This window comes from Palaemon carinicauda, chromosome 3 (genome assembly GCF_036898095.1).
Source record: "Palaemon carinicauda isolate YSFRI2023 chromosome 3, ASM3689809v2, whole genome shotgun sequence".
NCBI classification, from domain to species: domain Eukaryota; kingdom Metazoa; phylum Arthropoda; class Malacostraca; order Decapoda; family Palaemonidae; genus Palaemon; species Palaemon carinicauda.
The window spans coordinates 180,864,300-180,889,617 of NC_090727.1; the positions used below are offsets into that span (position 1 = coordinate 180,864,300).

Here is a 25,318-nt window from a genome sequence, read left to right on the forward strand (position 1 = left end):
GCCTCACCGATAGCTCTCCTCAAAGGCAAATCAGTCACATTCCTTCTTCGGTTTTATTTTGGAGGACTTAGCTCTGGAGGAAGCCAAAGAAGGGGCAGCAGTTCGAGCACCGGAGGGCCAGAAGAGAGAGCTAAAGCGCTTCTTTAGTTTGAGGGTGGAAGCTCCTCATGACAAAGTCTTTTCAGTCTGCTTCCTCCTACTTTCATACTCAGAACACTGTAAAGGCAGCCATGACCTAAACTCATCACAGCAGGATAACTGCAACCACTTATGCCCCTAGTAAAAATAACACTAGCAGTGTGTTCCACCTACTATCTACTCCTGAACCTGCTGCAATTTCAACCAGGTTTACTAGGGCATGCTTGCATGCCTACATGTCGATTCGCCAGTACCCACACACACACACACAAGCAATCTAAAAAAGAAAACGAATTATTGATTAAAAGGCACCCGTGCTTTGTCAAGCACAGAGTATGAGCATACTGCTCTGCGGCTAAATTTAAAGTGGCTGCTCAGTGTGCTGGCAGGGGGGTTGGGCTTACTTGTAACCCACCAATAATTATATGCACTTCTGTTATAAATTTTAACAGCGAGTTCCAGCTTTGCTAAAATCGTACTCCAAATAAAGGCCTAGGGTTTGTATTTGTGTAGGAATGAATCACACTCTACATTACCTTTAATTTTTTCTATCTGGCTCTGGCCCTCATACTTATTTGTCAGTCTATTCTTTTGATGACACACAACAGTGTGTTCTATGGCATCTGTCACGGTTTTAAATATGCTGTCACATGCTATACAAGAGAGACAGTTGTCAGGCCTGAAAATATAAATATTATGAAGTAAAACTGTTGCTAAGATGACAAATTTTGTAAATAAATATGCTAATAAAATAGAATACAATAAATTTATGTACACTGAAACAGCTATTAAAAACATTCTTTTCTAAGAACAATGAAAGTTAGTATGAGGAAATGTACTGCTCATCAACGGTAATGATTATTGAACTCATAAACAAATCCGGCTTGTGAAACAATGTTATATGATCTCATGTTATTCCCTTCTGGTTTATCTCATTTTCTATTCTTCTTCCTCTGGTATAATTTACCCAAATCACAGTACAGATCTGTTGCGATGGCTAAGAAGTTGGTAACAACTGAAAATACTCTTGAGAGGGATATTAGAAGTTATGTGGTATGACAAGAGTAACTGTCAAGAGATTAGAAGAAGTGACAGGAATGAAGCCCAATGATCACTAGCTATGTGAGACACTTGTGATAGAAGTGGAGGAGAAGAAGCAAACCATACCAAGGTTGATTCCCGAGGGAAGGGGAAGGATACACCTAGGACCACATAATTAGGTAAAATGACAAGAAGGATGGAAGGAGAGTTGGAATGAAAAGAGGATTCATAAAGACTTTATGTATCCTCTGGGGTAATGAAAGAACTGTTAGTGTGACTTAAGGAAACACAATGGCAAAACAGTAAATCTCATTGAGGGAAATTTTAGGGAAGTTCTTCAAAGGCTGATGCAAAGGCTAGAGATAACATGATCTTAAGGGAGGTTCTTATAGGAAGCTGGACCAGGAAATATATGATTTCTAAGTAAAGATAATCAAAACCAGAGTAAGGCCTTACAATGACGATATAACTGAATGTCTAAGGATATTCCTTACAAAGATCAGTAGCAGATCCCTCACAAAATGTGTAAATGAAGAACCTTCCTCATCATTCTTCTCAAAGTTATCTCATTTTATTTAATTAATACAAGGTTCATTGTCTTCTACAAATAAAAAAATGAAACTGAACTATAAGGGTTCCTTCCTCCACTTTCAACTGCAAATTGCCTACAGTACTTTGTTTGTGACTCCTAGTTGATTGCCAATGCAATTTCATAAATTGTTTACATGCATTCATGAGAATCATCTCTGAACATCGATCACAGATGCAGTACAGTGTACAACACCGTATGTCCTAGCTAATCTGGCAAAAACCCTACTAGATAAATCAAATCTGCCATATCAGCAGAATTTAGACCTGTTTAGGGAGGCTCTACACTAATAATCATAGCCTAGGGTAACTTCAATTTGTTTTTATAAAACGAACTTACTTTCCAGTATGCTGTTATTATTATTATTAGCTAAGCTACAGTACAACATTAATTGGAAAAGCAGGATGATACAAGCCCTAGGGCTCCAACAGGGAAAATAGCCCAGTGAGGAAAGGAAACAAAGAAATAAATAGAATATACAATACAGTATATGAGAAGTACTGTAATGAATAAAAAATTACAAATATGAAAGTAATTTGTATTTTTCCTAACGATACAAACCAGTACCTACTTATTAGGGATTATCTTTTGGCGAAGCTGGACGACTACCCATCAAGACTTTAAGCGAGGTGGCAACTACCAAACCCACTAGTTAGTGAGGAGTAGTTGGGGTTGCCAGCTACCCCTTTCACTCACACACTAGAGATCAAAGCCACTTTTGACTGCAGCCAGGCCTTAATCTGGGGGATAGGTGATGGCGGGACAATTTGTATAAAAAGCTACAGGTCTCTATGGATAGTCTCCAGGCGAGAAGTCAAAGAGAATCTAATGCCTTGTGGTAAATGTTTGCGTGTGGTTATCTCTCAGGAGCCCCATCAGGAACTGCTGAAGGTACGGGAATCCCTCTGCGTCATCCATAGCAGAGCTATGAGCATCATGAAGAGGCTCTGGCTTGATGAGTACCCTTCGCATCAGACAGAAAGGGGGGAAAAGTGTACACATCGATGCTGTCCCACCATTGTTGGAATGGATCTTACCAGAGAGACTGATGATTTGGGGCTGGGGAACAGTAAAGTCAGATCCTGAAGCTCAGAGATGTCGCGAACAGATCCACAATTGGAGAACCCCACACAGTCAGGACTTTGTTGGTTATTCGATGATTCAAAGACCATTCGGAGCCCACTATCTAAGTACAGTAGTTCAGCTAAGATTGTCCGCGAGCACATTCCTCTAGCCCGGAATGAAGTGAGCTGATAGGGACACCGAAATTTCTTCTGTCCATCTAAAATTTCTACTGCTAGCTGGCAGAGGGGCTGTTTGTTTACGTAAGCCACCACATCAATACCACAGAGTTTATCCGCCAGGAACTGTTGGAGGGCTAGAAGGCTGCCCTCATCTCTAAAAGATTTATGTGCTGGTATCTTTCGGATTCAGATCATAGCCCTTAGGCCATGTGGTGCAGCATTGGGACCCCAACCTTTCCTTTGATGCGTCAATTCCAGGGGAAGGACGAGAAGGTCTGTCCCTCTGCGTATTTCTCTTCTGTCACCCACCACTGAAGAACCGTCAGTAGCTCCTGTTCCATAGGAACTAACGTATTCGGAGAGCTGGTGTGTTGGCTCCACTTGGATTTCAGCCGCCACTGTAAAGATGGAATTCTGAGGTGGCTGTTGGGCACTAGACAGACCAGGGATGCTAGATGACCAAGCTGACACAACCAATTTTTGGGCTGGAAGCTACCTCCCTCAGCCTGTGTACTTTGTTGTCTAATGGGAATACTTTTGCTTGCAAGTTGGTGTCTATAATCATACCTAGGTATATACCAGTCTATGAGAGGGGAGCAGGGATAACGTCTCGAGGTTTATCACGATCCCCATATCCTGACAAAACTCGAGCAGTCTGTCTCGGTGCTGAAGAGAGTCACCACCGAGTCTTCTAGAATCAGCCAGTCGTCGAGGTATCTTAGACGAATGCCAATCCTGTGAGCCCAGGATGACAAAAGGGCAAACACATTTGAACTGGTATTGCCTGTTCTCGTGCATGATCCAAAGATACTTCCTTGAACACGTTTGGATTGGGATCTGGAAGTATGAGTCTTTGAGATCAAGTGTGCACACGAAGTCCTGTGGCCTTACCGCTAGTATGACCATGTCTGCCATCTCCATTTTGAATAAAGTCTACAGAACAAACTTGTTCAGAGCCGAGAGTTCGATGACTGGTCTCCAGCCTTCATAAGTTTTTTTCACAAGAGTCGATGAAGAAGCCTGGGGAGTTGTCAAGGACCTCTTGGGGAGCACCCTTCTCCAACATGGTCAGGACTTCAGCCTGGAGGGCCAGCTCTTTTGTAGATCCCTTCGCATAGGAGCTCGATGGAACTGGATCCCGAGTCAGGGGAGAGAGAGATTGAGTGAATGGGATACGATACCCTGAGCGTATCATGGAGACTGTTCAAGGATCGGTCCCGTGCTGTAACCACTTCTGCCAGCTGCGTTACAGGCACCCCCCCCCACCAGTGAGCAGATGAGAGGAAAGCCCTCCCTATCGGGAGCGGCCTCTGCCACTTCCCTTATCACCTTTACCTACTCTGGAGGGTTTGGGGCTCTTTGGATCTTTGGCAGCCAAGAGTTGTTTTGACACCTTCTTAGTGGACTCTGCTGCCCTGCTGGTCGAAGGTCTGGGGGAATGCGGCTGTTTCCTGGTAGGTGGTGGAGCCTTACCATAGGACCTGGATGTTAAGGCCCTGTGAAGAATGAATGAATGATTTTAAGTTCTCTGCGTCCTGACACCGAAGGTCACTGATGCCGATATTGTTTATTATAAATAAAGACTAAAAGAATATTCAACTAAAACCAGAAAACTAATCATGTTATAAAAGTTAAATAGCATTCAAAAGACCTGCTTCTGAGATAGATTTTAAAATGCCGCTAGCATTGTACAACACATCATGTGCCCTATGGAGTTCCATCACTTAGCTGCCCTCTAGACCCCTTCTGACTTAAGCAGCGTTTAGCCGTAAAGGATGGAGTTCGTGAGCCTTGTGATCTCAGCCTTGGGGACGTGCCTGTGAAACTTTTCAATCACGTCATCCCACCTCCTCAGAATTGGGTTTGCCCATAGGCTAACAACCTGGAGAGAGAGAAATTCCAAGGTGTGAGTGCCCAACAAGAGAAAGGTTTCCATAAATCTCGTAGACTCCTTGGATCAATCCTTGGTTCTAACAAGGTGACCCACTGATCCAAACTACAGATCAAGCCACGAAGTAGCTTGCATGACATACTTTGCCACCTATTCCATGATGCCGAAAATCAACGTTGAAAGCCTAGAAAGCCTCTCGAATGGGACCCCCCTTGAGAGAGCCTCTACGGAAGATTCAAGAGGAAAAACCGGAAGAGGCTCGTCCGTGATTTCATAGTATCTCCTCTGCTGGATAAAAAGAAGTAGGAGGATTTTGGAGGACGAGCCTGCTCGAAGCAAGCTACAGAATCCAGCAATCTTTGAGATCGCCTTCTTTCTTGCTGCTGTCAATCCCTTCGACCAGGGCAGGACTGCACTGGCATTAGGAGGTCGTTGAATACCGTATACATGGCCCAAGATCAGTTCTTTACATTACTAAGGAGCCGTCTCAAAGTTAGCCAACCCATTGATGACCCTCATACAGACTAAGACTTGCCAGAAGGCGTACTCAGATTCCCTTTGCTCAGTTTCTAAGCTGAACCTAGGACTAGCAGCCCTGGGGATGTAGTCATCGTCAGAGTCCATATCTTCATCCACCCCCAAGCTCTCCCCCGTAGGATCGGTGTCAATGACCTTAGACGTCAGGATGCCCGAAAATCTCAAATCAATCAATCAACCATAGGAGCCCAGGGTGGGTCGAGGTCATCAACTAATAGAATATCGCTTGCTGACATTCCTGCCACTGGGGAAGATATCCTAGCTCTCTCTTGCAGGAGGGCTGCAAATGCCTTGAAGTTCTTGGGCACCATCTTGGTGTCCTTAGACTCTGTGAGATGGCAGGTATGCCTCCAGCAGAGAAGGTCTGGAGGGTTCCTGCCATCCCGTGGAGGTTTGACTCTCTCTTACAGGAAGTTCCTCGTTTTCTGGCGGTGGTCTGGAGATACGATGAAGCTCCAGTGGCACTGCCTCTGTATGAGAGAGTCTAAAATGATATTTTCATATTAAAATAAATTTTTGAATATACTTACCCGGTGGATATATATGTAGCTAACGTCTCCGACGGTCGGCAGATTCAAAACTCGCGGGCGATCACAGTGCTGGGTTGCTGGGTGTACACTAGCGCCACCACACGGCAGGATACTATCACTATTCCCAAATTCTCCAGTTCTTCTCAGCCCGTAGGGTCTCTAGAGGCGCGGTAGGGGGGGTATTAATTACATATATCCACCGGGTAAGTATACTCAAAAATTTATTTTAATATGAAAATATAATTTCTGGGCTCGAACCTGTGCCGCCCAGTGAATAAGCTCCATTTAGCACTTATTCTTAGGTAATTTACTGCTAAATATACCAGAGAAAAAATGTAAAGGAGTGCTAGGTTAACTAGCTCGCTCACCTATTGGTGTCGGTATAAAATTGGGCGTATAATCCAGAGGTCCCGCACTATTTAGATTTATCCACGACAGAAACCCCAAGAGAGGAGAGCCGTTCAACCTCACTCGGTACTACTAACAATGCATCCGCTCAGAACCCAACTCCTTTTAGCACGTCTTGTGTGTAACCCGCTTTTTTGTTGTGCTCTCGTTTTTTCGCTTATTTTCTTTGGATTATGGCTTCTTCGTCGGTTTCCCTGGAGACACCGTCTAAGTTAAGTACCAAGCTGTGTTTTGCTGTGTTTTGAGCAACCTAGATCGTCTAATATTTGAATTATAGGAGTTTATTCTCTTCGTTCATACCGATCTTGCTTGATTCCATTTACAGTTGGTACTCCTGTTTTGAGAGCTTTTAGTTTCACTCGCGGTGTTACTATATGTATTATTTTTATTATTAAATTTTATTTGTTATTATGGATATTCATTATTTAGCGTTTAGAACCCTCGTGGTTCAATTTTTGGGCCGATATCATTTACGTATCGTTATGGCTGCCGACCTTCGTGCTAGGCGGCAATGTTATTTTTTAAGCCATCAGGTGTGTCTTTTGTGATTTAATTATTTTGTTGCATGCCTTGCCCAAAAATTTTTATGTGTTTATTTTATATTATCAACGCTATTACTATTATAATGAATATTGTGCTATTACTCCGTTTGATCTGTCTGGTTGGGGATCGTCAGTTGGTAGCCCTGCTGCTCCGTATCACGTGATCCTCCCCCATGCTCCCCCTCTCGCTAGGTGGGTGGCTAGGCTTCTCTCCCCCTCTCCCCTAGGGGACCGTTGCCTTCCCTCCTTGTAGAGGGGGTAGTTCAGTGTTTATGGACTTTGTCCTCCGGGTGTCCCGGCGGGTTCGGCTCTGTCTAGTCTGGTTGGCCACCGGTCAACAGAGTTGGATCCCGGTGCACCCTATTTTATATTCACTTATCACACTGGTTTATGTTATATGAAACCCTCTGGGTTCGGTTGGCGGTTCCTATCTACAGTTCCGCCCCCCTATTTAATTTATAACAGTTCCTATGATGATTATATGACAGATCACTACCCCGGAGTTCCTATACGAATTGGATACTTTTATTTCCCGGCCCAGGGCTTAGCCTCGCCCCGGGAAATCAGACACCCTGTGTCTTAATTTTTTGTTGTTGCATCCTTTTTTATACTCCCGGCTCGACCGGAATGGATGGCTATACTTTAGTCTTAAGCTAGACTTATGTTTAGGCCGGGTCCTCCGGACCCGCCCCTACTTAAGAATATTACAGTTAAGCCCTAATCTTGTGTTAGGCTTATGTTAGGCCCGGGTCCTCCGGACCCGCCCCTACTTAAGAGAATTACAGTTTCTCATATACTATTCTTTTTATAGATGGTGCATTGTCAGACGACAGCCTGTGCAGCTGTTCTACATCAGCCCTGCGGCCATACCGTCTGTCGGTCTCACGCCCTCTGCGGTGTGCAGCTGGAGGATGTCGTGGTATGGCACCGGATAACTGTGTGGTCTGTTTTGACCTCGTTACCACCCTTGGATCTGACTCGGTGAGTCCCGTTGGCTATGTTGCCTTCTTATTTATCTTACCTTTTTTGGCATACATACACTATTTAGTAAGATATCTATGGTCTTGAAGGACCACTGGGAGTCTGCCTTTTTACAATTCCCACTATTATTTCAGGCATCCCCGGAGCAAAAGTCTGCGGCTCGGGCCACACTGAAAGTGTGGGTTGGTGGTTTTGCCCGGAACGTGAAGTCCAAGCGGCCGTACGTCCTCTCCGAGGACTACTGTTCCTTGATCTACCCCAACGCCAAGTCTTCAGCCGCTGTGGCTAGGCATGTTGCTGCTCCCATCATTGCCCACATTGATGCCACCATAGCGGGGTTTATTGATCCAGAGCAGGATCCATCGGACGCCCCCGGAGATCTAGAAGACAATGTTGCCTCCATGAACCTTGACGTGGAACCCATGTTATTGGATGATCCAGATACAGGTAGGGTGGTAAGTGAGGCAGGTGTTTCTGGCGCTGAGATTCCTATCCTCAGCCCCTCTCTTTCTTCTTCTTCTGATCGCTCTTCCTTTCATGGTTTTTCTGGGGACCGTGATTCGTCCCAACGATCACACCCGGTTCCCCCCAAGAATAAGTCTAGAACCTTACCTAAAGTTCATAAGCCTCATAAGGCTTCTCATGGTTCTAAACATAATACAAACCTGTCATCTAAGGCTTCTCGCGACCCGGGAGTTCATTCCGCCACACCTGCTGCTAGCCCGGGCCTTTCCGAATCAGCCATGCTTCGCATCGTGTCGGAGATGCAGGCTAAGTTGGTATCAGAGATACAGTCTAAGATGGACACGATGTTCTCTAACATCGGTCAGAGACTTGGGGCATTAGAGCAAGGTGCTCCGGAGCGGGTCCAAAGCTCTCTCATCCCGGATGCCTCTAAGCTCCCGCAGTTTGCCAAAAACAACCCTTGGCGTATGCCTCTTCATTCCCCGTTCTCAGACGGAATGTTAATTTTGGAGGGTCTTGGCACTCGTCCCCTAGAGGACTTTGAATTCTTTCCTCCTGGTCTGGCATTTCCATTTCATGGTTATGCCAGGCTTACCGAGGAAGCTTTGGTTCGGTTAGACAAGGTCCCCAAGGAGACAGTAATCTTCCCAAAAGAGCAGGCCCAATCTGTGTGGGCCAGATTCCTGAATGACATCGGCTGCACCAACACTATGTTGACGCCTTATAAGAGCTCCTTTACAATGTTCCTAATGGACAAAAACACCGTGACTCCATGTGTCAATAAGGTAGCAGAGCTTGCCTTCCAATATGCTCTGGAGGAGAAGCCCTTGCCTCCCATCCGAGAGGTGGATCCAATCTCCCTCCTTCTTCCTTCAGGCATTGAGTGTTGGGACAACGTCCATACCACATTTACCTCTGGAAAGCTAGCAGCAGACTGTGCTTCGGTAATGTTTAGTGAGCGGCTTCCCCGTCTCCCGGAATCCCTCATTAAACAGGAGTATGATTCCCGCCTACGCGTTGGCCGTACTCTGAACCTGGCCACTTCCACGGAGTCGATAGCCTTGACTTACGATACTGAAAGTATTTTTAAATCTCTCAACAAGGCTACGTTGCAGTCTTTATACTATGACCTGTATGACTTCGCTACTGCTAAACGCAAGTGTCGCAAACATGTCCTGGCAGAGGCGACTATTAGGCATGAACCTAATAAGCTGATCCGGTCCTCCTGTTGGGGTTCAAACCTCTTCCCTGAGGACCTTGTAGAGGAAGTCTTGGCGGAGGCCACTAGAGTCAACCAGAGCCTTAAAGCCCGTTGGGGTTTGATTCCTAAACGTAAATCTGACCCTGCAAATTACCAAGCCCGGGGTAGGAAGAAGCTCCGTCCATATACTTCCACCCAGTTCAGGCAACAGCAGAGTGGTTCGCCCATTTTCCGGCTGCCTCTTCCCCCATCTCCTGTTGCCCCGGCACAGCCTTCCACCTCTCAGGCTCCTTCGGACGACTATGTCACCGTTCTGCTTCCTAAGAGCCAGCTTTCTGGTGCCTCCGCCACTTCTCCTGCCTTTAACCAGTCGTATGAGGCTCATAGCTCTTCCCAGAGTTATGGTAGAGGTAGAGGCTACCACCGTGGTTCTAACCAGAACAAAGGCAGGGGAAGAGCTTTTCGCAGAGGAAAGAACTTCCGAGGCGGACGTGGAGGCAACTCCTCAAACCAATACTGAGGTGCAGCAGGTAGGGGGGAGGCTCTATGCCTTCCGCAACAAATGGAGGTTCAGTCCCTGGGCGTTCAGTATCATCTCCAAGGGACTGGGGTGGAGTTGGATTCAAGGACCTCCTCCTCCGAACAAATTTCGTCAACATTCCACTCCGGACCTGGTCGAATTTGTCCAGGATCTTTTACAAAAGAACGCCGTACAAGAGACGAAACACCTGAAGTTTCAAGGTCGGCTGTTCAGTGTCCCGAAGAAGGATTCAGACAAGAGAAGAGTGATTCTAGACCTATCCCTTCTCAACTTGTCCATTCAATGCGACAAGTTTCGAATGCTTACCGTCTCGCAGGTGCGGACCTTACTTCCCCGTGGGGCCGTCACCACCTCTATCGATCTTACAGACGCCTATTATCACGTCCCGATAGCGAGACACTTCCGTCCGTACCTAGGCTTTCGCTTAGGGGACAAAAGTTACTCCTTCAAGGTGATGCCTTTCGGGCTCAACATCGCCCCAAGGATCTTCACAAAGTTAGCAGAAGTCGCTGTTCAGGAACTCAGGAATCAAGGGATTCAAGTAGTAGCCTATCTGGACGACTGGCTCATTTGGTCAGACACCTCCCAAAATTGCCTAAAAGCCACTCACAAAGTCATCCATTATCTTCAATCTCTAGGCTTCCAGATCAACTTCAAGAAGTCCCGTCTTCTTCCAAAATCGAAGTTCCAATGGCTCGGCCTGCAATGGGATCTTATATCTCATACTCTGTGTCTTCCCAGACCCAAGAGGTTAGAGATTGCAAGGAACACCAAACGCTTTCTCAAAGACAAAGTAAGTTCCAGACGACTCCAAGAGAGGATTCTGGGGTCCCTTCAGTTTGCCTCAGTGACGGATCTTCTTCTGAAGGCAAAATTGAAAGATATCAATCGTGTCTGGCGTTCGAGGGCGAACCGGAAGCTCCGGGACAGGAAAGTCCGCCTTCCTCCCATTCTACGGGAAAGACTTCTTCCTTGGACAAGAGCAAACAGTCTGTCAAAGTCAGTTCCCCTTCGATTTCCGCCTCCGAAATTAATCATTCACACGGATGCATCCTTATCAGGTTGGGGCGGTTATTCTCAGCTCAAGAAAGTTCAAGGTCTTTGGACTCCCTTGTTCCGCCAATTTCACATCAATGTGCTAGAGGCCATGGCAGTTCTTCTAACCCTGAAACGTCTCGCTCTTCCCAAGAAACAACACCTTCGTCTGGTCCTCGACAGCGAAGTGGTGGTCCGCTGCCTCAACAGAGGCGGGTCAAAGTCAGGGCCTCTGAACCATGTTCTAGTAGCCATATTCTCCCTAGCAGCCTTGAACCGTTGGCATCTTTCAGCTGTCCACCTGGCGGGAGTCCGGAATGTAGTGGCAGACGCCCTGTCCCGGACCTCCCCTCTAGAATCGGAATGGTCACTCGATCTAAAGTCATTTCGGTGGATTCTCTCTCAGGTTCCCGGTCTCCAAGTGGACCTCTTCGCCACGGAATCCAACCACAAATTGAGAGTATATGTGGCTCCCAATCTAGACCCTCAGGCTTACGCCACAGACGCCATGTCACAGAATTGGGACACCTGGGAAAAGATTTATCTCTTTCCCCCGGTGAATCTTTTGCTGAAAGTCCTAGACAAACTGAGATCCTTCAAGGGACAAGTAGCCTTGGTCGCACCCAACTGGCCCAAGAGCAACTGGTATCCTCTCCTGCGAGAGTTGAGACTATACCCTCACCCGATACCCAATCCGGTTCTGTCTCAGATAGTACAAACACGCGTTGTGTACGCTTTCTCAAACATTCAGAGCGCCCTAACTTTATGGACTTTATGAAGTTCGCGGCTATGCATGGTGCCAATATTGATCCTCAAAACACCTTGTTCCTAGAATCGGATAAACGGGATTCCACCATCCGCCAGTATGACTCTGCAGTTAAAAAGTTGGCAAAATTTTTAATAGACTCAGACGTGAACTGTATGAACTTGAACCTTACAGTCACTTTCTTTAGATCTTTATTAGAATCAGGTCTGGCAGCCAATACTATCACCACTATTAAATCGGCTCTGAAAAAGATCTTCCTAGTGGGTTTTAACATAGACTTAACCGACTCTTTGTTAGCTTCAATTCCGAAAGCTTGTGCCAGACTGAAACCGGTTACTCGTCCTACCCCGGTGACCTGGTTCCTTAATGACGTACTCAAATTGGCTTCTGATACCATTAACAGTTCTTGTGATTACATTCCCCTTCTCAGGAAAACACTTTTCCTGGTGAGCTTGGCTTCCGGGGCAAGAATTTCTGAATTGGCAGCCTTGTCGAGAGACCCGGGTCATATTGACTTCCTGCCTTCGGGAGAGGTCCTTCTTTCTCCTAACAAATTCTTTTTGGCTAAGAACGAAGACCCTCAAAACAGATGGTCCTCCTGGAAAATTGTTCCCCTCACGCAAGATCCGTCTCTGTGCCCTGTTACTACTCTTAGGTCTTATTTATCCCGGACCTCCTCTAACTCCTCGGGGCCTCTATTCGTTAGAGAACAAGGCGGTACCATTACTATTAAAGGGATCAGGCAACAAATCTTGTATTTTATTAAACAAGCTAACCCTGACTCTTTTCCTCTTGCACATGATATCAGGGCGGTTGCTACCTCGGTGAACTTCTTTCACCACATGAATTTTACAGACCTTTCCAGGTATACAGGGTGGAAATCACCGTCAGTGTTCAAGAAACACTACCTTAAACATTTGGAAGCCCTAAAATTTTCTACAGTAGCCGCAGGGAGCGTAGTTACTCCCAAGTAACTCACAGGTTAATGCCTTGTCTCTTTATCTCTCCCTCTTACCTGCCTCATTTATACCCTATTGTATTCGTTGGTCTCGCACCTGAATACTGTTATTATATTTGTAAATTTTTATACTCCTGAGTATCTGTATATATTATCACTCACGGCATTATTATACCTACCTTATTGGATTTATGTTCATATTTAAGATACCCTTATAATTGTTTTTTGGTACTCATCTCTGATTAAAAGCATCCTGTATTTCCCTTACGCTTATGTTTTTCCTTTATTTTGCAAGTTTGGTAACATTTTCTCTTGTATAGATTCACTGGGCGGCACAGGTTCGAGCCCAGAAAAGGGATTTTGACGTAGGAAAAATCTATTTCTGGGCGAAGGACCTGTGCCGCCCAGTGAACCCTCCCAGCTCCTCTCCCTTGGAGTCCCCAAACTTTGGGTGCTAAGGAGTTGGGTTCTGAGCGGATGCATTGTTAGTAGTACCGAGTGAGGTTGAACGGCTCTCCTCTATTGGGGTTTCTGTCGTGGATAAATCTAAATAGTGCGGGACCTCTGGATTATACGCCCAATTTTATACCGACACCAATAGGTGAGCGAGCTAGTTAACCTAGCACTCCTTTACATTTTTTCTCTGGTATATTTAGCAGTAAATTACCTAAGAATAAGTGCTAAATGGAGCTTATTCACTGGGCGGCACAGGTCCTTCGCCCAGAAATAGATTTTTCCTACGTCAAAATCCCTTTTTTAAATATTTAACTTAGCCGGTGGATATATATGTAGGAATATAAGCTCAAGAGTTTTGACATTAAAAACAAACTTAAGTATTAGTACCTGATAAGGAAGCTGACTTTGATGATACTCTGCCTCATTAGTCCGCTATCCTTATGCAGCCCAGCGATCCACTCAGGAGGCTGAAAGACCTCTAAGAGCTGTCATATCTAGGTTGAACACCCCTATAACATGACCTCAACAATACCATTGATCTGGGCGCTCTCAAGAAACAAGTTTGACCACCCGCCAAATCAACAGATTGCAGAAGACTATCTCAGTCTCCACATACAACCCAAAAAACAATAGTTTCAAGAGAAGAAAAAAGGTATTGGGATTAAGGGAATGTAGTGGCAGAACCTTCACCCACTACTGCACTCGCTGCTACGAATGGTCCCAACGTGTAGCAGTCCTCATAAATAGTCTGGACATTCTTTAAATAATGTGAAGCAAACACAGATTTACTCCTCCAAAAGGTTGCGTCCATAATACTTCTAAGGGATCTATTTTCCTTGAAAGCCACTGACGTTGCCACTGCTCTGACCTCATGAGTCTTAACTTTCAATAAACCCAGGTCATTCTCACTTAAGTGAGTGTGGGCCTCTCTAATTAAAAGTCTAACGAAATATGACAAGGCGTTTTTCGACATTGGTAAGGAGGGCTTTTAGACTGAACACCATAAAGCCTCTGAATTACCTCGTAACGTGTTGGTTCTGTCCAGATAAAATTTTAGCGCTCTTACGGGGCACAAGACTCTTTCAATTTCATCACCAACCACATCCGACAGGTTGGGAATCTCAAACGATTTAGGCCATGGATGAGATGGTCGTTCATTTTTGGCTGAGAAACCAAGCTGTAAAGAGCATACTGCCTTATTGGAGCAGAAGCCGATATTCTTGCTGAAGGCATGCACTTCACTAACTCTCTTTACTCTAGCAAGGCTCACAAAAAGAGAGTTTTGAGAGTAAGGTCTTTGAGGGAGGCTGAGTGTAGAGGCTCAAATCTCTCAGACATGAGAAACTTAAGGACCACATCCAAGTTCCACGCTGGAGTAATGATTTGACGCTCCTTGGAAGTCTCGAAAGACTTGAGAAGGTCTTGAAGATCTCTATTATTAGACAAATCCATGTTTCTGTGTCTAAAAATGACAAATTCGAAGATAATTTGTATTTTTCCTAACCATACAAACCTTAGCTATTTACATTGGGTTTACCTTTTAGCGCAGCGGAAATGGCGAGCCATTAGAATTTAACGAGGGTGTATTACCCCCGCGCTAGTTAGCAGGGGGGGTAGGGGAGTGGTAGTTAGCTACCCCTCCCCTCCCTCACACACAGATGAATGCTCACTTTCACTTAGAGGTAGGACTTGTCTTGGAGGACAGGGCTGGCGGGCAAATGTGTGTAAATAGCTAAGGTTTGTATGGTTAAGAAAAATACAAATTATCTTCGAATTTGTCATTTGTTCCGTAACCGAAATACAAACCACGCTATTTACACAGGGTGACTTACCCCTTAGGTAGGGTGGAAAGTCCCCAGCCATACTGGCTTTGGCTTTACCCGGGGACTCAGAATCCGAGTGAGTAGCACTCGATAAAAGGAGTCCCTGCACCTCACATGTTCCTTGCTTCGCAAGGAACCATGTGGCCTACGTAAGCTTGTGTGTGAAGGAAGAAGTGTGACCCGTCCTAGGCAGTTGACCTGGAGTTCCAGAAGGAACTCTGGGTTAGGACGTTCCCAATACCACCTCGTCAGGGTATGGGGGACGCGACAGTATTGACTCAATACTCGGAACACAAGGAAGCATGGTTTGCCTGCAGAGGTTCGAGGTCAGCTATGCAGAGACCAGGATGCTGCTTCCCCGTAGAGGGGATGATGAAGAAAGAAGTAAGGGCCAGACATACTTCTTTCCTTCATGCAGACTAAAACCTGATAACAATGCCCTCAACCTTCTGCTACCTGTCCAAAAAGGAGCCTGAGGTTAGACCAGCTGTTGTGTAGCCACCACAGAGCGATAGAAAACGTATCGAGACTCCTGTGGGTCACGCCCTGCAGGAAGCGGGCTGCGAAGGTCATTAGACGCTTCCAGACTCCAGCTTGTAGCACCTGCGTCACAGAGTAGTATTACTCGAAAGCGAGGGACGTTGCGATGTATCCAACATCGTGCTGTAGGGCGATGTAACGGGGGAGGGTCTGGAGACAGGTCGAGATGAATGTCCTTGAGTCCGGGCTGAAGAGGTATACTGGTGACTCTCCCCCATGTCCTCCTTGTGCTCCCAAATCGGCTGCAACTGAGGACAAACTGCAGCTGTTCCCAGCGCTAACCTCTCGATTCCTTTACTGGCAAGAAAGAGAAGGTCTTGGGACATCAGATACAGAATGGAGACTCGAAATCTTGAATGAATCGGACCGAAGGGCCGGGACCCCCAGATTCTGAGTCTAGCCAACAACTCAGGAGCGAGCCTGAATGTTGCCTTCCCCTCTTCCTTAGAAAGGGGGGAGTCGTAAGAGACCAAGAAGATTGCTTACACACTGGCCGTGGCCAGAGTAAGCAGGAGACCCAAGGCGGAATACAATCCGAGGCCTGTCGTAAAGGGTCTTGAGAAGATCTCTTAACGGACTAAAAGTCCGAGCCATGCTCCAAGTTGGAGGTCTTCCTCCGACTAGGGCAGGGACGATCGTAGCTTCGCATGAGAGAGGATAGATCCAGCGGGCAGGAAAAAGTTATTCCTTTAAGCCTGAAGGTCAGGGAAAGGCTGAGCGACAGGCTTCATTGCCGAGAGCGGAAAGGAGTTTCCTCCCGCCGAAAGGCAATAAGACCGTTATTGCTGGAGAAGAGGCCTCAAGGAAAGAGGTATATCTCCCACGGCACCAACCACCTTAGACTCTTCACTTTGCCTGGGAGACCCCTGCGGATGACTATCGCAGATGACGCGACCTCCGTACCGCGACTGTAGCGGGTTGTCTCTTCTTGAGGAGGAGGCGCAGTGTCTCCAGGCATGAAGCCAAAGCGACGCCCCGGTTCGGGAGAGATGTCGCAGTGTGGTTGCTTGAGTAGTCTGCGCCGTGGGAGAAGCTCTCCCGGGAGTTCCGTCAGGGGAAGCAGAGGGTCCAGAAACCGTTCTGCGCATAGTCCCAGTGGAGCTCTCCCATTGAAAGGTTGACAGACAACCTGGTCTTGTTGAGACCCATTGTCCACAGACAAAAGGGAGGGAAGACGCAGGCGTCGAAGTTGTCCCACCATCACCGGAATGCATCTTGCCAGAGTTTCGGGGTCTGAGACTGGGGGGAAGAATAGTGGAAGCTTGAGGATCCAAGCTGTCGCGATCAGGTCCCCCAGACCAGTACTTGCTGGTTACCCAAGGTCAAAGACCCCCAGGTACACTCTCTCTACGAGGCTCTGCTCGGATAGTCTGAGAGAACATTCCCCTGCCTGGAATGAGAGAGCCGATGGTGGTATTGAGAGAATCTCAATCATCCCGGTATATCTACTGCAAGATGTGAAGGTGTGAAAATGCATCCCCTGCTGGTTAGAATACGCCAGAATCATGAAGTCGACGCGCACGGGGCGACTCGGCAGGAGCTGTAGGATCTGTAGAGGGGCCAGACTAAGGCCCCTAAGCCTGCCTGAATGATGGAGAGGTATCCTTCAGGTCTTGACCATAGGCCTGGACCGGAACATGCCCCCCCCCCCCCCCCCTTTCCTTTGACGAGTCCGAGAACAGCATCAAGAATGTGGGGAAAGGACGAGAATATCCACTACCATCAAGAGGCTCCATAGGTCAACACCCATTGCAGGTCTAATAGTTCCGCTGGTCCCATAGGGGCCAGGAAGTCCGGTTAAACATTGCCTGAAGCCACCGGAACTTGGATCGCCCCACATGGAACTTATCCTGAGGCGACCGTTCGGACTATAGACGGGTCAATGAGGAAAGGAGAACTAGGAAACGTTCCAAGGTAGGGCTGAAAGCTCTGCTTGACTGAGAACAGGTACTGCGACTCTCCTCAGTCTTGCCACAGTCAACCGAAAGGAAGGCTCGGAGGATGTGGTAAGAGAATCTGGCGTCTCCAGGTGGTCACCCATCCAAGTACCGACGTTGCTTAACCTCGCTGGACGGACGAGAAGCGGGGTTTCCAACGTGGTAAGGCCGTTGACTCAATATCATGGCCAGATACTCCAGATGTTGAGGCAGAGGAAGAGAAGGCTCCAAGCAAAATACCATGAGCCCACACTCGTGGTAAGCATCCGGAAGCTTGTCCCGGCGCTGAAGAAGGTCGAACCCGAGCCTACCGGAGTTGACCAGCCCCCCCAACCAGCAGAGGAGGCGGAAGCCTGCACCTGAGCGGCCAAGAGGAAGGCAGGGAGAGTTCTCTGGGGAAACAAACCTGCTATGCCACGGCGGGATAGCCACACTGCATCATAAGCAGGAATACTTGCAGTCTAGGCTGAATTCGACGAGCACCCTGGAAGATGGAAGGAATGGAAACTGAAAGTACCCGTCCTTCCGATCCAGGGTTTAAGGAGTCCTGTCGCCTCGTTACCAGTCTGATCAATTCTGCTGGTCTACGCTGGCCGAAGTTTGTTCGACAAACTTGATCAGGGCTGAGAGGTCGACTAAGGACATCCCCTCTCAGATCCTTTCTTACAAGAAAGGATCGACTGAGGAGGCCGGGGGTGAAGCCGTCGATGATCCTAAGGAAGACCTTCGCCTAAGGTATGGATCATTCTGCCCAACCGGGCAACTCTGCTGACGCTATAGCATAGAGGTTCAGAGACACTGAATTCGCTGACAGAGACGGCAGGCGCGATATCCTTGGCTGATCACAGAGATTGTGCGGGAATGGGCATCGGGAAGCTGTCATTCGGATGAGTAACCTTAAGCATCCTCCCAGAGAAAAACCTGCAATCCTAGAGTTCGTGAACTCCTTTTAGGACTATGCCCCCCCGGGGGAGTCTCCCGTGCCATCTGTTCCTGACAGGAGGAAACTGCAATTGGACACCTTGTCCCAGTTGTCGTAGCCGATAACTTAGGCCGACGTGATTGAAAGAAAAGGGCGCTGGAGCCCTGCAGAGTCTGGAAGAAAGCGCCTTGGAGGAGTGAAAACGGAAGTCGATTTCCTCCGCACAGCCGCTGTCTAAGTCTCTGTCCTTGGGCACAAACAAACTCTTCTCAAGGATGGAAGGGTGTCTGAGGTCGTCGACCTCCACAGATGAGACACCCGAAGGAAGCCCTCAGTCAGCGCGTCCAGATGGTACAACATCGAGCTTGTCCGCAAATTAGATACTTAACGACGAAAGGCCAAGGTGCCTGAGCTCGAGAGGAGGAAAGTACCCATGCTCTTCCTGTAGCTTCCTTGAACCAAACCTCGGGCCGTAACCGAGGAGGGAAAGAACCTGGTAAGCTCCCAGAGGAAGGGGTAAGCAGTCACCCCTTGTCCGATGGAGAAGTCTCGAACGGAAAGCCCCCCCCGCCAAAAATCCTTCCAGGGAATGACGGGGAAGGGCTAACCAGGTTCAGGAAAGAGGAGTGTTGCTCAGATCTTCCTCAAGTTTCTCCTATTCTTGCAAGTGCCATGCTCTGCGTTTACGGGGTGAGGCCGTGTTCTGGAAATACGCTCCAGAAGAACTCGCCAGGCTGGCCATGCTGCGAAAACCCCATTGGGAATCGTGGTCGCAATCCCCCTTGAGCTCGCGCGACGGTAATTCAAAGATTTTTCGCGTGGGCGAACGTGGAAGCGCCCATGCACGGTAACGCAAACGAAGGTGAGCGAAGGAGCGCAGAAGGAGGGCGAGCGTGGTAGGATGGGCGAGAGCTGGTGGTCGGCGAGCGATAACCCATAGACGAGCAATGGATACTGCAAGAAATAAGCCGACGTTTGTGCGAAAAAACACTGTAGGTTCGCGCGACAGAACACCATCCGTCCGCGTGATGGAAAACCGTTGGTTCGCGCGTGGGCGAACATTGGAGAGCATGGGCGCGGACGCGCATGAGCGTAGACGTGCAGGCGAATGGTCGCACGGGCGCACAGGCAAGCAGTCGCGCGGGCGAGCGGTCGCGCGGTCGTGAGGGTGGGCAGGTGGATGGGCGCGAGTCCGAGGCGGCGAACGCAAGCGTTAGCGCGATGGCGAGGAAACGCGCTGCCGCGTGGGCGAGGAAGCCGCTGGCGATATGGATCAACAAGCGATCGGTGGTGAGCTGGTGAGCGCTAACGCGCAGGTTGGCGATGGCGCGTTGTGTTATGCCGACGCGATGGTCGAGCAGCATGCGCAGGTGAGCGATCGTGCGTTGGCGAGCAATATGCGAAGGTGAGCGATCGCGAGCAGCATGTGCAGGAGGGCGATCGCGCGATGGTGATCAGCATGCGCAGATGGGCGGTTGCGCGATGGCGAGCAGCCTCTGCAGGTGGGCGATCGCGCGATGGCTATCAGCATGCGCAGGGTCGCGCGATGGTGATCAGCATCCGCAGGTGTGCGGTCGCGCGATGGTGATCAGCATTCGCAGTTGAGGGTCGCGCGATGGCGATCAGCATCCGCAGTTGAGGGTCGCGCGATGGCGATCAGCATCCGCAGTTGAGGGTCGCGCGATGGCGATCAGCATCCGCAGTTGAGGGTCGCGCGATGGCGATCAGCATCCGCAGTTGAGGGTCGCGCGATGGCGATCAGCATCCGCAGTTGAGGGTCGCGCGATGGCGATCAGCATCCGCAGTTGAGGGTCGCGCGATGGCGATCAGCATCCGCAGTTGAGGGTCGCGCGATGGCGATCAGCATCCGCAGTTGAGGGTCGCGCGATGGCGATCAGCATCCGCAGTTGAGGGTCGCGCGATGGCGATCAGCATCCGCAGTTGAGGGTCGCGCGATGGCGATCAGCATACGCAGTTGAGGGTCGCGCGATGGCGATCAGCATGTGCAGGTGAGCTAGTAGCTGGCGAACCATGTTCCTTCAGAAGAGTTGGAGAACGTTGGCGTGCCGGCTGTAACACACGCGGGCGATCTGGAGATCGCCGAGAGACAGGTGATCGCTGGTGAGCTGATGATCGCTGGCGAGCTGATGATCGCTGGCTAGCTGATGATCGCTGGCGAGCTGATGATCGCTGACGAGCTGATGATCGCTGACGAGCAGAAGGCTACGCGTGGAAGCCTGCGTATAGAAGAAGAGTCCTTGACCCCGACCTGAACCGAAGTTCTAGATCGCGAGGGCGAACGTGGGCGCACAGGGCGCGTAACAGGAACAGCAGGGATGATCATCATGAAAGCGCTGACGAACAGGAGAGCGCTGATGAGCAGAAGAGCGCCTGAGCGTTAACACTGAGCAGGAGCAGGAGAGAACACAGCAGAAGGGCGAGCAGGGAAACCCTGACACGCAAGGGAAGAACCCCCGTGGGAGGCAACCCTTTGCCCCGAAGGGATCGTTGTCCGCCGGGAGACTGATGTCCGTCGGAAGACCGCTGTCCGTCGGGAAGACCGTTGTCCGTCGGGAAGACCGTTGCCCGTCGGAAGACGAGATCAGACTGCTGTCCATTTGCACCAAGGCGGAAGATCGAGAAAAAGGAGTTGTAGGCTGCAAACGGAGATTCAAAAAGGCGCCTCAAGCACCCTTATAGGGAGATGAGAGGCCCTTACGACGAGGCGGACGGTGGGCCTTATGGCGAGGGAGGCCAACAGCAACAGCAACAGAAGAAACCTCCGAAGAGGAGTCTCTATGAGTGTACTCTCTCGCGAACGAAAGAGAAACACTTCGTAGAAGAGACTGGTCAGCAGTGACCTAAAAGGAGCAATCCTCCGAAGAGGAGCTCCTGCAGTTGCCCAGCCCCTTGAGCGAAACTGCAGGTGTGACCGATCAGCACCAAGAGCATAGTCCCACAAAAAAAAAGGCAAGAGGAGAACCCTCCATAAGGGGAAAAACTCAAGCCTGGACAGGAAAAACTTCCCTCGGAAGGAAAGTTACCCACCCAAGGAGGCAAGCCTCCTGAGAGTTCTAAAATGAACTGGAGAGCTGTCCGTCGTCACAGGAGTACTTCCAGTAGAAGGAGACACGCCCCTGACGAAAACACAAGGGGGGAGGCAGCAACAGCCGAATCCCCAGGACTCAACAAGACAGCTCACACCATTGCCATATTACAGAAACGAACTAGATCGGTAACTGTAAAATAATAAAACAAAAAAAAAACATTAGTACACATTCATTCCCCCGGGAAGGCTTCGAAGAGGAATCCCGAGGGAAAGGAAACAAGAATTACACAACAGGCACGTGCCCTCACAACCACTTACACTCACGGAAGGAGAGCTGTAACCAAAACAGAATTATAACAATTATAATTATGTAACTATGTAATCATGTAATTTAAAAATGAATGAACACTAAAGAAAGAACGAAAACCCCGAAAGGAATCGTTCTACAAAGCTGAAAAATCAACAAATACAATTAGATTCATAAACTAATTGAGACAAACGTACGGCGTAGCAACCCCCCCACACGGAAAGGAAGCTACAAGGGCGTAGTAACACGTAGTAAAAGGGTGAACGACCTCGAGAGAGAGAGAGAGAGAAAGACAAAAGTCAAACTCGATCGCCACCCATAACGCCGTGGCGGCCAACTGCCGAGGACACCACGTAGATAAGTACACTACACACACAAATCTGAAAAGGAAACTTACTGATTTCTATACTCAAATATGTATACAAACATGAAAACATGTTTACATATATATTGAGTAAATGAAAAGTAAGCGATTAAGTAAAGACAAAACAAACAATGGCTGCCAAGAGAGGACCAAGACAGAGACGTCTGTCACAGTCCGAGCCAAAAGTGAAAGTGAGCATTCATCTGTGTGTGAGGGAGGGGAGGGGTAGCTAGCTACCACTCCCCTACCCCCCTGCTAACTAGCGCGGGGGTAATACACCCTCGTTAAATTCTAATGGCTCGCCATTTCAGCTGCGCTAAAAGGTAAACCCTGTGTAAATAGCGTGGTTTGTATTTCGGTTACGGAACAAACTGCAGCTAACATGCTTCTGTAGCCTTTAATAGTTGAGGCAGAAAGGACACTGTTATTCCTAAGATGAAGCAGGAAGTCCGCAATCTGTGCTACAGTGGTATCGGATGAGGAAACAGAGGAAGACTTGCACCAACCTCTGAATACCTCCCATTTGGATTGGTAGATCCTGATGGTAGAGGATCTCCTTGCCCTCACAATCGCTCTAGCTGCCTCCTTCGAAAACCCTCGAGCTCTAGAGTCTTTCGATAGTCGGAAGGCAGTTAGACGAAGTGCGGGGAGGCTTTGATGGAATCTTTTCATGTGAGGTTGACGAAGGAGATCCATCCGCAATGGTAAACTTCTTGGAACGTCCACCAGCCATTGATGTACCTCGGTGAACCATTCCCTTGAGGGCCAGAGGGGAGCAACCAACGTCAACCTGGTCCCTTCATGAGAGGCGAACTTCTGAAGAACCTTGTGAAGGATCTTGAATGGAGGAAAGGCATAAAACTCCAGTTGAGACCAGTCCAGTAAGAACGCGTCTATGTGGACTGCCTCTGGATCTGGAACTGGGGGCAATAAGTAGGAAGCGTCTTTGTCAATGATGTCGCGAACAGGTCTATGGTAGGTCGATCCCAAATCCTCCATAGTTTCTCGCACACATCCTGGTGAAGCGTCCACTCCGTGGAGATGACCTGTCCTCTTCTGCTGAGACAGTCTGCTATCACATTCTTTTCTCCTTGAACAAATCTCGTAAGAAAGGAGATGTTTCTTTCCCTTGACCAAACTAGGAGATCCCTTGCGGTGACGAAAAGGGAGTGAGAGTGGGTCCCTCCTTGCTTTGAGATGTAGGCTAACGCCATGTTATTGTCCGAGTTCACCTGCACCACCTTGTTCTGAATCAGACTTTCAAAACTTTTCAAAGCTAGTAGATGGACTGCCAGAAGCTCCTTGTGGTTTTTATGAAGCTTCTCCTGATCTTTGGACCAAAGACCTGAGCATTCTAGTCTATCCAGAGTTGCTCCCCAACCCAAGTCCGAAGCATCTGAGTACAACACATGGTCTGGGTTCTTGGGGGCAAGCGAGAGACCCTCTCGACGTCTGAGGTTGTTGTCCCACCACTTCAGACACGTCTTGATTGAGTTCGAGAGAGGAATGGAAATCGCCTCCAAGCCCTTCTCCTTGTTCCAATGTTGGTTGAGATGAAACTGGAGAGGGCGAAGGTTGAGCCTTCCCAGGGAGACAAACTACTCCAGTGATGAAAGAGTTCCCAAGAGGCTCATCCACACTCTTACAGAACAACTGCTCTTCTCCTGAAATTGATGAATTTTTAACAGGGCTTGTTCCAACCTTGTGGGCAATGGAAAAGCCCGAAAAACTTGACTCTGTATCTCCATCCCCAAATAAAGAATAGTCTGGGACGGAGTCAGTTGTGACTTGTCTTTGTTCACAAGAAGACCTAATTCCTTGGCTAGGTCCAATGTCCATACGAGATCCTTCAGACAGCGGTTTAATGACGACGCCCTAATTAACCAGTCGTCTAAATAAAGGAAGGCTCTGATCCCCGACGAATGTAGGAAGCTCGCTACATTTCGCATGAGCCTTGTAAAAACTAGAGGAGCAGGGCTGAGGCCGAAGCACAGCGCTCGAAACTGGTACACTTCTTTCTCGTACATGAACCTTAGATAACGTTGAAAGGTTGGGTGGATCGGGATATGGAAGTACGCATCCTGGAGGTCGAGAGAGACCATCCAGTCGCCTTCCCTTACCGCTGCTAGAACAGATTTGGATGTTTCCATCGTGAACTTTGTTTTTAAAATGAACACGTTGAGTGCACTCACATCTAGCACTGGTCTACAACCTCCTGTGTTCTTCGGAACCAGGAAGAGACGGTTGTAAAAGCCTTGGGATTGATGGTCCAAGACCTTCACACACCCCCCCCCCCCCCGGCCTGTCTCTTTGCTTCCTCTCGATACCTGGGAGAGAGGTCTATTGGAATTTGTACAAGAGGAGGTTTCTTAACAAAAGGGATTTTGTAACTCTCCTTCAATAGAAGGACAGACCATCGGTCCGCTCCCCTTCTCTCCCATGCTTGCCAGAAGTTCGTCAATCTGGCCCCTACTGCTGTCTGAAGCTGTGGACAGTCAGACTCTGCCACGGCTGGATCTGGACCCCCTTCTCTTACCTCGTCTTCCGTCAGAACGAGAGGTGCCTCTGTTGGAGGCTCTGCCACGAAAGGGAGGAATGAATCTTGAAGCTGGCGTATCTAACTTGGTTTTGATACTGGAAAAAGATGAAGGCAAAACTTTGCGGGCTGTTTTAGCCACTAAATCGTGCGTATCCTTCAACAAAAGAGATGACGCAATATCTTTGATAAGGTCTTGAGGAAAAAGAGCACGTGATAAAGGAGCAAACAGGAGCTCCGACTTCTGGCATGGAGTAACTCCCAAAGAAAGGAATGAGCACAAAGATTACCTCTTCTTTAAAACTCCTGCAGTAAAAACAGCGACAAGCTCATTAGAGCCGTCCCTTATAGCCTTGTCCATACAGGACATAATCTGAATGGCAGCATCATTGTTAGAAGGAGACACCTTCTTACTTAAGGCCCCCAACGACCAATCCAAAAAAACGAAAGCACGATATACTCCTTTCAGCAGATGATCAAGCTCTGAGGAAGTCCACAAAAATGGAGTTTTTATGAT

At 48.4% G+C, this 25,318-nt stretch overlaps 1 protein-coding gene across 4 annotated transcripts in view; it reads right to left on the reverse strand.

Annotated features, from left to right (window-relative positions):
- The window catches only part of LOC137638810 (uncharacterized), a 213,181-nt gene that overhangs the window by 144,882 nt on the left and 42,981 nt on the right, over positions 1-25,318 (reverse strand). For all 4 annotated transcript variants that reach the window (XM_068371192.1, XM_068371194.1, XM_068371191.1 and 1 more), the window contains exon 2: positions 675-817. In XM_068371192.1, coding sequence (XP_068227293.1) covers positions 675-817 — 143 coding nt within the window. The remainder of the gene's footprint in view (positions 1-674; positions 818-25,318) is intronic.